General features: G+C 34.8%; 3 protein-coding genes and 1 pseudogene across 4 annotated transcripts; all 4 read left to right on the plus strand.

Moving 5' to 3' along the window:
* LOC145061901 (putative germin-like protein 2-1) lies at nucleotides 1-757 on the plus strand. The gene is made up of 2 exons (XM_079009486.1): nucleotides 1-115; nucleotides 190-757. The coding sequence occupies exons 1-2, from the start codon at nucleotides 1-3 to the stop codon at nucleotides 723-725; spliced, it is 651 nt and encodes a 216-aa protein (XP_078865612.1). The 3' UTR covers nucleotides 726-757.
* Nucleotides 758-4,302: 3,545 nt separating this feature from the next.
* Nucleotides 4,303-5,794, plus strand: LOC145064136 (methylthioribose-1-phosphate isomerase-like). Its single transcript, XM_079011644.1, is given in 6 exon segments — nucleotides 4,303-4,785; nucleotides 4,846-5,046; nucleotides 5,125-5,267; nucleotides 5,355-5,460; nucleotides 5,583-5,725; nucleotides 5,791-5,794. Coding segments are annotated over 6 exon segments (669 nt in total). The 5' UTR covers nucleotides 4,303-4,713.
* A 2,032-nt stretch (nucleotides 5,795-7,826) lies between these two features.
* LOC145064138 (syntaxin-21-like) lies at nucleotides 7,827-9,909 on the plus strand (annotated as a pseudogene). The gene is made up of 9 exons (XR_013688050.1): nucleotides 7,827-7,875; nucleotides 8,070-8,140; nucleotides 8,240-8,379; nucleotides 8,457-8,531; nucleotides 8,595-8,758; nucleotides 8,855-8,935; nucleotides 9,014-9,086; nucleotides 9,188-9,419; nucleotides 9,587-9,909. The product of XR_013688050.1 is annotated as a syntaxin-21-like (transcript).
* Nucleotides 9,910-10,807: 898 nt separating this feature from the next.
* On the plus strand, nucleotides 10,808-11,554 carry LOC145062332 (putative germin-like protein 2-2). The gene is made up of 2 exons (XM_079009950.1): nucleotides 10,808-10,922; nucleotides 11,019-11,554. The coding sequence occupies exons 1-2, from the start codon at nucleotides 10,808-10,810 to the stop codon at nucleotides 11,552-11,554; spliced, it is 651 nt and encodes a 216-aa protein (XP_078866076.1).
* The last annotated feature ends 970 nt before the right edge of the window (nucleotides 11,555-12,524 follow it).

The raw sequence follows: 12,524 nt of genomic DNA on the forward strand, positions 1-12,524 counted from the left end.
ATGTGGAACAGATTCATTTTATTGAGTGTTGTAGCTCTAACTTTTAGCTACCATGCCTTAGCCTACGAGCCTAGTCCCCTCCAAGATTTTTGTGTAGCCGATCCCAATAGCTCAGGTAATATCTACTTAGGTGCTCTTTTATTTAAAATCTTGCTTGTCTATTAACAAAATATTGTCATTAATGTGCAGTCAAAGTAAATGGTGTAACATGTAAGAACCCGATGCAAGTTCAAGCAGCTGATTTCTTCTTCAGTGGGCTACATCTCAGGGGTAACACATCAAACCAATTGGGATCAAAGGTGACCCCAGTCTTTGCGACTCAGTTACCAGGGCTAAACACTTTAGGCATCTCAATGGTTCGAATTGACTACACACCATGGGGACTTAATCCTCCTCACACTCACCCAAGAGCCACAGAGATTCTTACGGTTCTTGAAGGGACTCTACAAGTTGGATTTGTCACTTCTAATCCCGATAACCGTTTTATCACCAAGGTATTGCAAAAGGGTGATGTTTTCGTGTTCCCTGTGGGACTTGTTCATTTCCAACGGAATGTGGGTAATGGAAATGCTGTTGTTATTGCTGCATTAAGCAGTCAAAACCCAGGTGCTATAACAATTGCAAATGCTGTTTTCGGAGCAAATCCTTCAATTCCAGCAGATATTCTAGCCAAGGCATTCCAAGTGGATAAGAGTGTGGTGGATCAGCTACAAGCCAAATTCTAAAGTTACAAATATTACAATGATTACAGTTGATGTCCGTGTGATAGTTTAATTTCATTCATAGGCTTCTTTTGAAGGTTTCTTTCAAATTTATTTGTGTGTAATTGTCTTTTCAAGTTAATTGGTATTTATTATTCATTGTGTACCTTATCTGATCTGTTGGTTTCATATGATAGCGCTTATAATTTCGAAAGTTTTAATTACTGACAACAAAATATTACCTGTAGATGCGGAACTTTACACTCTTAAATCTCACAGAATGCAAGAAGGGTTTAAATTTACAACCAGTAAAATCTAGAACACGTATCATTATGATGTATTTACATTGCTACATCAAAAATACATAGTTTAAAATGTTAACTAAGTCAATAAAAGTAACTTCGCGACTAATGATATAACCGAGATTACAAGGTTTTAGGCCACCGGTACTATTAGAAAAATGGCAACATTCCGACTGCTAATTCCGTCGGTGGTAATAGTATGGAAAAGCTATTATCACAGAATTCCGAAATACAAATCTAGCGAAGTAAGGTGTAGACAAATAATTATGAAGGATTTCAAATGGATATATACTTTCACACTTCTCCAAAAGAAAATTTTGAATGCTACCGACGCAGTTCTCAAAGACCGGTTTGTGTTACATATTTCACTAAATACCCATTGATGTCGGTAATGACCATTTCAGATGGAATACAATTGGAATCTATTAGTGAGTTTTTAGCTGCGAATTTCCCATCGTAAAAAATAGTTTTTTATTTTTTTAATTTTATATTTTTGGAAGGCTTACACAAACACATCTTTTAAATCCTACTCCAAAACTATTCATTTGTGCACAACGTCACTTGAACCCTCGACCTAAGGAGAGTGACACATTTCAAAACATATTGATATCGTAATTAAGCGTAAAACCCTTTCATATGTAGTTTAATAAAAATACGAACAAATCCATATAATATCCGTCCAAAGGGAAGAAAAAGTCCTATACAATAATAACTGATGTTATACATATTCAACCACAAGGATAACAAAAATAAATCAAAAATTTATCCAACACAAAAGTTTTCAGAAATTTATAAACTACAAATATAATAAAGATACATCTTCAACAAGTGCATAAACAAACAACCATAAAAACTAAAATGATCAGTTTGATGGATTAGCGGGAGTGTTACAAAATTGTGTCATAAAGTTATGATATTTAAACTTGAATATCTTCATGTGTTTTTTCGTTTCATTTCCATTTCCCTTACAATATGATCTTGAGTATGTTATCGTGCTTTTCGTTTCATTTCCCTTTGCAACTCACCCAAACCTAAAAAGTTAATAAAAACACATAACTATTAAACAAACTGTATCTATCAACACTTAACCATTATAGCCATATATATTATTTTTAATTCATATTACCAACATACTTTATCTTTTTTACCAATATAGGCAACATGAGTGTTGTAAAAATTGGTCTAGGTGGCCTCCTACTGTCTATGATTAATGTTAGTTTGTTGAGTTAGGCAGAGTCGATCCTGGGCGGGTATAGCGGTCCTAGACGATCTAGATGGTTTAAGCCGATAAAAAAACAAAACAATCAAAATTTTCAAAAAAAATCATGATTATTCAAATTTATGATATTGGGTGACTAAATTATGATGATTGTTGACTAAAACTGTTAAAAGTATCGTCAAATAGTCTAAATATTAGTATGTGCGATGATTTAAATAGTTAGACAAAGGAATATATAAAAGTTTTATGATTATTTACTTGTTTTGTTAAGATATAGGTAATATTTAATTTTTTAAAAAAATAAATTCTATTACAATTAAGGTTCTTCGCTTATGCGCCGATCCTGCGTGGACTGATTAGTCTCTTAACCTCAGTCGACCGCCCGACCACAGGGTAGCGACGTTTACAACTATGGGTAACGTACATACATAATAATTGTTTCATAATAGAAACTTACATTATTTTTTTTATCTATAATGGCAATGTACTTTACTTTTTTGCCATAATAGCAATAGATTTTTTTATACATAATATCATCATACATTATTTTTAACCATAACAACAATATACTATATACTTTATACCAATATAGACAATATCCTTACATTTTTTATCCATAAAAGCAATGTACTTTATTATTTATCGTATGCGGGAATAGGGCGTGTACAAATGACAAAGATGGGAGAATTTAGTGAGGTGTTGTAGGACGGTTAGGTTGTGTTACTTGTGTATGTTGTATGATGGCCATCATATGGAAAAAAACAATAAAGGAGGTGTAATTGATGGTGATTATCAGATTGAGATTTATAACATTGATTTAAACATATTCACAAAACGAAAACTTAGGTGGTTGGTAGGTTATAGCTTTATGTATATGATGATATGAAGATGTAAGTGGTAATACTTGATAGTAGATGTTGATAGATGGCAATAGAAAATAAAAGACCATATAGACAAATGTATACCACAATGGATGATTGTAGATGCCGATAGATGGTAAGAGACATGAGTTTGCTTGCTTATGTGGATTCACGATAATACTTTTACTAGATTTATGGTACGGCTTAGATATGTGTAAGAATTATCTTTTGCATTTAACTTGTAGTTGATTTTGGCTTTCTTATAAGTAGAATAGAAACCGAAATCGGTACCATTGCCAACGTACTTTAGATTTTTATCAAGTCTTCATACTTTTGCATGTAATCTTGTACCAAAACCATCTAAATACATATTATGACATGTATAAGTAAAATCATAAGTTTTTCTAGTAGATATAACATGTCAAATACTAATATTCTATCATTTATTCTTTTGTCCCACTTTCGAGTAAAATAACAATGCACTTTGCAAAATCAACCATTCCTTATATAAGTGCACATTTTAACTTATAACTTTCATCCAAAGTTACATTTTAAGACCTACCGACACTACTGTAAAAAGGTTAATACAATACACCATAATATAATACGGATATAAAAAAACCCGTACTAGAAAGGGATATATGTTTCTAATTAAAGGCGTATTATATATACACTTAAATCTGGGGAGGCTTGTCTACAGTAGCTCTTCCATTCACCTTCCGCCATCTGCTGCTTCTTCGACCCTTCCGAGTGTCTCCCACCGCCGTCAACTTCCAATCAAAGACGACCATTCTTCCCCAGCACCATCTATCTTCCAAATTACTAGATTAACCTAACCGTCTTTGTTCTTTACAGTTCAGAGCCAAAACCCTGTCACCACCACCGCCCTATACGTTGCTGCTCTCCGATTATAGGATATCTTTCCAACTACGAAGCCTCCACAAACGCAACCCCGACTCCATTATCGTCTACTTCTTCCCAACGCCCATTCTTTGGTTAAGCCCGAAATACATTCCACCGCTTACTGCTTCGTCTTCCTCCTCAATCAAATTGAGAGCCGCTGGTGTCGTAGAAAGACAATCTTCCACCGCCTGTGTCATCAAACTCAGGGCCGCCGGTGTCGTAGAAAGAGAATCCACCACCGCCAGGTCACCACCTTTAAAGGCTTCTGGTTCGTCTTCGTCGCCAATTCGGAATCATGTTCTTAGGCCACTCGAAAGGCACTCATTGTCGATGAAATCAAAATGTGAAATCATGTTCTTAGGTCACTGGAAAAGCACTCAAGCTCGATGAAATCATCAATTACGTTCAGTCACTACAAGGTCAAGTTGAGGTAAGTCGATGATTTCAAATTCTTGTAAATAAATCCACCGATTACCATCAAGATGATTGTAGTTCTTCTTGTAGATATTTGAGAAGCTTTTTTTCACCTTTCTACTCCGAATATCATTCGCCTTAAGCCGCCTCCGACTCCGTCGATCACCTCACTCACGAGTCACATCCCTCCAGCAAGTTTCGTCTTCGTCTACATGTGTTCTGCAACTCAATCCAACTTATTTGTAACCAATCTTTAATTTCGTTAAGATTGGTTTACTTTTCTGCTGAATTGCAGTTGCTTCCAATTTCCATCAATGGCATCTCAAGCCGACTCATCTCTGCAAGCCATCTGTTATCACCGTGGCTCACTTCAACTACTTGATCATGTCCCTTTTCGCCTTCATATTCACTTCATTTCATTTAATTGTAACTGTTGTTTTGAGCAGAGAAAACTTCCTCTTGATACGATCTATTTGGAGATTCGAGATGCTGCTGAAGTGTAGTGTTTCCTTAGAACTTTTTCCTGATTTGTTCTACTGTTTCACAGTCGTCCAACAGCTGTGAATCTTTCAGATGCTGCAACTAAACTTACAGAGATTGTAATGAACTCTGCTGCAACTGCTACAGATGTTAATCAAGCGTTCCTTGCAATTCCTCTCTCTCCTTGTAATTCATATCATGTATTCATGTTTGATTTAGTTGCTTTCTGTTCTTTGCTTTTTCAGGCTTACATTGAAGCTGCTGAAGTAATGTTGGAAGATGATGTTGCTTCCAATAAAGCAATCGGGTCATATGGATCTTCTTTCATTCAAATTCAACAAAAGGAATCTAAGAAATTTTCTGTTTTGACACATTGTAATACTGCCAGGTTAGTCATCTCCCTCTCCACATGACAAACTCTAGATCTTGAGCTACATGTTCTTATGATTTGTTCTTTATTGTTTCATTTCAATAGTCTTGCAACAGCTGGATTTGGAACTGCTCTTGGAGTAATCCGTGCACTACATGATGATAGAGTACTAGGAAGAGCTTATTGTACAGAAACCCGTCCATTTAACCAAGTAAACAATCTTCATTATTACATGGAAATATGGAATAGTTCTTTAGTTGTGTGTGCACCCTAGGTGTTCGATGAAATGTCTGACTCGATCAATACTGCTTTTGTTCATTTGTGAAAGTGTAGGGATCAAGATTGACAGCTTATAAATTAGTTCATGACAAAATACCCGCGACTCTTATAGGAGATTATGCAGCTGCTGCTTTAATGAAAACTAGATCTATCCATGATGTCATTGTTGGAGCTGATCGTGTTACTGCTAATGGTATGTTATTACTATTTTACCCACACATCTTTTTTTACTTTTAATCTAAAAAATTAAATTTGATTTTAGGTGACACTGCATAAAAAGTGGAGTTTCTTATTGTTTTATTGCATAAAAAAGGTGTTCAAGAGAAGTTAAAGAAACAGATTAAAGAAGTGGAACTTGCACAATCGAAAGAAGTGTCATTACACTGGTATGGCATGGCAGAGGTGTGTGTATAACAATACAACAGATCATCTTTTTTCTTTATATATTTTTAAATTTCTATTTAAGTTATCTTAACATATAGTAATATAATATAAGTTACTAACTTTATTTTTTTTTTTTTTTACATTTTGGTTTTAAGAGTGTTCAAGTTATTGGTGGAATCTATGTGGCCTTCAGCCACTTGGGTGAGGTTAGTACACATATATCTTTAGTTTACCAAATTTTGAAATAGAAATATGACATCATCATCATGTTCTGTTTAATCCTTAGATAAGGACATTTGGCATGTTACATTCAAGATTTAAATGGGTTACTTCAGCTATCCGCGAACACCTTGTGCCAATGCAAAAAAAAGGAGCCTAAAAGATATCATGGAGATTATCACACAAGATGTTATGAATGATGGTCACAAGTAAGTCTTATTTTGGATTGACCTTTCAATATTTTGTTGTCTTTTTGTGTCCTTTTCTAGGATACTTGAAAGAGCACACGCTCATCATCCTTATAATGGAAGGAAAATGTATTTTCTGCCCTCTGGCGCACACACACACATGATTTTGTTCCGATCATTGCAACTAGGAAAAATTTGACCACAACTAATCACCTCCGTCATTTGGAGTCAATAGTGACTCGCCAGTCGGGTGCCGGCAAGATACCAAAGCTGAATGTCGTGATACTCGGTGAGTCTCTTGCATCCGAGGAGGACGATCTCATATTTCCCGGTCACGATTTCTCCCAACAGGCACACGTACCCTCTCCTCAAAAGGTATCATCCTCAAAATTGATCAATAGCAGATCATCTGCATACATTGTTTCATTTCGTCGGAAAAATAGAGTCGGTGTCGAGTCAAATACATAAGTTCTTGCTAAAGGCGATATCTAGTTTTGATTATTGAGAAAGGATTGATGGCTACATAAACATATAGATCTGTTATTTCAATGAGGATATAGTTTGACCTAACAAGAACAAAGAGGACAAAATTCCTATTTTAATTTGAAGTCTTCTACTTTGGATTTTCAAAATACGAAGTGAACTTTAATCACAAGAAGGAAACATGACCTATTCGCTGTTCTTTTTAATAAACATTTTCATCATATAATCGATGATTTGGGGCACCATTTCAGTACTTGGAGTTGGAGATGTACAACAGATCAATTGAAGATCCTGGTGGCTTTTGGTATGATATTGCGCATCAGAATTCTATTGGAAAGAGAAATGGGGTCAATAGGTTTACTCAGAGAATCTTGATGTTACAAATGGGAACATCAAAATTGAGGTAAACGATACTTTTATCTTTCTGACATATGCCTCTTTCATCTAGTATCACACACCTAATCAGCCATTGGCCATTCCTATCTATCTACTCAGTGGTTCAAGGGTGGCATCACCAACAACTGTTATAATTGCTTGGATAAAAACATAGAGTCTGGGAATTGCGATAAAATTGCAGATGTTTGGGGCTAATTGCAAACATGGCCCTTCTCAGGTAGATGTTTGGGGAATTGAAGAAAACCCTAGTTATGGCCCTTCTCAGGAAGATGTTTGGGGCTAGTGCCGAGAAGGTCTTTCTAAAATTCTGTCTCTTCTCTCTTTTGTTTAATTTTATGTCCCTCTAATCGGATGATGAAACTGTCTGTTCTTCTTGAATTTGGTTAATTTACAGGTGAAAGTGGAGAAAAAAACCTGGAAAGTTAATGTAAGTATCTCCCTTCTGAATTATTTGTTATTCCTGATTATGCAGAGGTACCTAACAAGATTGAAACATGGCTCTTTTACAGGCTGGAAGTAGAACTGTTGCTTTGGAACTGACGACTCTTTCAAGCACCCACTAGTGGAGCTGAACCCAAGTGATGTTGGGTTCCAGGATCGGTACATTGTTCAAGAAATCATTACAGAAATGGCAAAGAACAGACCAATTGACGTTAAAGGAAAGAAGGGTTTCAAAGGTTTGCAAACAAGTATTCTTATATATATATATATATATATATATATATATATATATATATATATATATGTGTGTGTGTGTGTGTGTGTGTGTGACATCCGTCCTACCAACGTGCTCATGGTGTTTTATATATGTTGTATCAGTATTAGTACTCAATGAGGTTGATAAAATTTCAAGAGAAGCACAACATTCTCTAAGAAGAACAATTGAAAACTTCAGAGAAACTCAAACAAGCTAATGAAACAGATCATCGTGCTGAAGTTAGTGTAAGTAATTGATTCCTTCTTAATTCTCATACACAAACACATCAAAAAAGATTTATACTCCTTTCATGGTGATTGATTTTTGTTTTTGTTGGAATGCAGACTAGAAAAAAGATTATAGATGCTAAACTTGCAAAAGATTTGCAAGCAGTTCTAAAAGAATTTCAAAAAGCTCGACGCCTTTCAGCTGAAAGAGAGACAGCTTACACTCCTTTTGTTCCTCAAGCTGTTCTTCCTTCAAGGTAAATGTCCAATTCACATATGGAACTAAATTGAATTAACTTTGTGAATTAACATATTGTTATGGTTGTATTTGCAGTTATGCAGCCAGTGAAATCGATATAAGCTCAGACAAAAACTCATAACAACGTGCACTTCTTGTGGAATCTAGAAGGTGAGGTGTTGTTGTTCTTCCGTTTTTACCTTTTTATAGCCATGTCATCATTATTTTTATAAGTTCTTTCTTTGTTTTGTGTGGACAGGAGGTATTGTTATTGGACAATGAGATTGCGTTTAATGAGGCGATTATTGAGGAAAGAGAAATACAGAATCAAATTGGGGAAGTAAATGAGATTTTTGAAGATCTTGCTGTTTTGGTTCATGAACAAGGAGCCATGATTGGTAAGTAGCTTGAAAGTACAGTGTTGAAATGAAAAAAAAAACATAAGTGCAATGCTATATTAAGGAAAGTAAATTACATGATGTTTGTTTTTTCAGATGATATCGGGTCAAATATTGAGAATTCTCATGCTGCAGCTGCACAAGCAAGAATCCAGCTTTCAGAAAGTATATTTATTGGTTAGTTTATGTTATTTGTTATTGTTTGATGAGGGTTTTAATTTTAAATATTTGTCGTTTGATCCTATGTTGTGACAGCTCATCAAAGGTTACTGAAGCTGTTCGTTCTCGTTGTCTTAATGTGCAAATAAGTGCACCAAAAGAATACCAGGTCAGTATTTGCAGTTTCAGTTTTAGTAGGGATGAATAACTGATTGATTATACATAGGAATATTAACAGGGATTTATGTCGAACTTTGTTTTTTTTTTCAGATTGTTAGGGTTCTGGAATTTATTGGCAAAAAGGAGTTTAAGGAGGGCTATATTGTCATTTGAGACATGTCATGTCCAGCAGTTAAGATCAGTCTTGCACTTTTTCTTGTGGTTTCTTGTGTCCAGCAGTTATGATCAGTTAAGACCTTCTTAGTGGTCCATAATGGTCTATACAAATGTTCAAAGATCAAATCCCAAAAGAGAAATTTCTAAAGACTAATATGCAAACATGGTATTTTCTTTCACCAACATGTTTCTTTTATATATTTTTTGGTCGGAATCGGAATTCAATTCCATTCTAGTCTTGTATTTAGTTTAGCTTCAAATGAGTAGACAATAATGTCCTTCATCAACAGAAAATCATGTTTCCAACAAATACCATGTCTTATTCCATTGCAGGAAAAAGTAAGTAGAACTTGGTTCGCCTAATTCCATGGGGTTTAACGGGAATCGGAATCCAATTCCATTATGGTCCATTCGGATGCAATGCAAGATATGAAGCAATGGGGAATATGTATGTGGAAACTCAAAATATGAGACAAAATTGAGATTATGGTACATTATACTTAGAAATAAAAATCAATAAATATTAAACTTTGATATTTGATGATTTTGATCATTTTGGTAAACATTGATATTTGATGTTTTTGGATGTTTTGTTAAATTTTGATATTTGATTTTAGTATTTTAATATTAGTGTTTGGTTTTGGATTGTATAGTTATATGATTCCTTTGGTATTAATTTGTTATTGTTTAGTTTGGGATTGTATAATTTTTTAATGTTTTTAGTATTTTTTTGTTTTAAATTTGTAATAAAAAAAATTAATACTATATATTTGCAAGGGATCAGCTACGGAAATAAAAAAAATCACATCTAAAATTTGCTAGTGATTAGCGACGGACATATGAAAAGACATATATAGAGGTTTGCAAGGGATTAGCGACGAAATATTTTTGTTGCTGATGTCCTGAATAACGGTAGTAAGGGACCAATTTGCGATGGATATTTCGTTGCTAAATTCGTCGCAAGGAAAAACAAGTCTGTCGCTAAATCTCTAGCTATGTCATTAGCCACGTTATATTTGGCCATGGATTAAGTCTGTGACAGATCTGTCGCAAAAGACCTTTAGTGACGGAATAGCGACGGATTTATCTGTCGCAAAAACCCTTGTTTCTAGTAGTGAGAAATGTTAGTCACTCTCATCTCGAGTGTTATTAATTTCTAAAATTAGCACTTAAAAGGAACATGGTACGTAATTTTGCTTTTTAACATTACAGAACTGATACCGACCAATTCTTGGCAACATAAAGGAATTAAAGCAGCTAAAAAGCCGGCTGACCCATTCTTTATAATCCAAAGTGATCAGCCATCTATTCATATTTTAGTGGGGCCTAATGCTGTTTTTACGTGTTAGACGGCAATTCTAATAGATATATTATTTTCATTGGATGTCGAAAGACATAGTAAAGAACAAAATCATGAACCATGCAAATTAGCCCTATATATATGGAACCACAAAGCAGATTCTTTCTCCAACAAAAACCATCTCCACTGTTTCTTTTTCCTAGAGCTCTCATTCTTATATCTTTCTATTCCTGTTATTCATAATATTAAAAGAAATGTGGAAGAAACTCGTTCTATTGAGTGTTGTAGCACTTACTTTTAACTACCTTGCCTTAGCCTACGAGCCAAGCCCCCTCCAAGATTTTTGTGTAGCCGACCCCAACAGCTCAGGTATTGTCTACTGATTGAGTCATTGTTACACATCTGATGTGCTCTTTTAACTATTTGCCTGTTCTTTTAACAAATAAAACGTTGTTTAACTTTCAGTTAAAGTAAATGGTGTCACATGCAAGAACCCAATGCAAGTTCAAGCGGAGGATTTCTTCTTCAGTGGGCTACACCTCAGGGGTAACACATCAAACCAATTGGGATCAAAGGTGACCCCAGTCTTTGCGACTCAGTTACCAGGGCTAAACACTTTAGGCATCTCAATGGTTCGAATTGACTACACACCATGGGGACTTAATCCTCCTCACACTCACCCAAGAGCCACAGAGATTCTTACAGTTCTTGAAGGGACCCTACAAGTTGGATTCGTCACTTCTAATCCCGATAACCGCTTTATCACCAAGGTGTTGCAAAAGGGTGATGTTTTCGTGTTCCCTGTGGGACTTGTTCATTTCCAACGGAATGTGGGTAATGGAAATGCTGTTGTTATTGCTGCGTTAAGCAGTCAAAATCCAGGTGCTATAACAATTGGAAATGCTGTTTTCGGTGCAAATCCTTCAATTCCAGCGGATATTCTAGCCAAGGCATTCCAAGTGGATAAGAGTGTGGTGGATCAGCTACAAGCCAAGTTCTAAAGTTACAACGATTTCAATGACAAAAAAGTTTACAATTGGTGTTGGGGTAATCGTTTGATTTCATTCATAGGCTTCTTTAATTTAAAGCTTCTATTCAAAATTATTTGTGTGCAATTATCTTTTCAAGTTAATTGGTATTTATTATTCATTGTGTACATTATATGTTCTCTTGGTTTGACATGATAGAGGTTATAATTAATTTTAAAAGTTTTAATTAGTTACAACAAAATATTACCGGTAGATGCGGAATTTTACACTCTTAAATCACACCAGAATGCAAGAAGGGTTGTACAAACAGTAAAATCTAGAACACATGTCATTATGATGTAAAAACACATAGTTTAAAATGTTAATTAAGTAAAAAAAAAAGTAACTTTGAGACTAATGATATAACCAAGATTACAAGGTTTTAGGCCACCGGCACTATTAGAAAAATGGCAACATTCCGACTGCTAATTCCGTCGGTGGTAATAGTATGGAAAAGCTATTATCACAGAATTCCGAAATACAAATCTAACGAAGTAAGGTGTAGACAAATAATTATCAAGGATTTCAAATGGATATATACTTTCACACTTCTCCAAAAGAAAATTTTGAATGCTACCGACGCAGTTCTCAAAGACCGGCTTGTGTTACATATTTTACTAAATACCCATAGATGTCGGTTTTGATCGTTTCAGATGGAATACAATTTGAATCTATTAGTGAGTTTTTAGCTGCAAATTTCCCATCGTAAAAAATAGTTTTTCATTTTTTTTAGTTTTATTTTTTTAAGGCTTACACAAACACATCTTTTAAACCCTACTCCAAAACTATTCATTTGTCTACGACGTCACTTGAACCCTCAACCTAAGAGAGTGACACATTTTCAAACATCTTGATATCTTTAAGTGAAAGACCCTTTGATATGTAGTTTAATAAAATAATGTTAACGTAGCCTTATTTGTTTATCTATGTTTCATTATTATGG

Source organism: Lactuca serriola, chromosome 7 (genome assembly GCF_051521515.1).
Source record: "Lactuca serriola cultivar US96UC23 chromosome 7, Lser_US96UC23_V15, whole genome shotgun sequence".
NCBI lineage: Eukaryota > Viridiplantae > Streptophyta > Magnoliopsida > Asterales > Asteraceae > Lactuca > Lactuca serriola.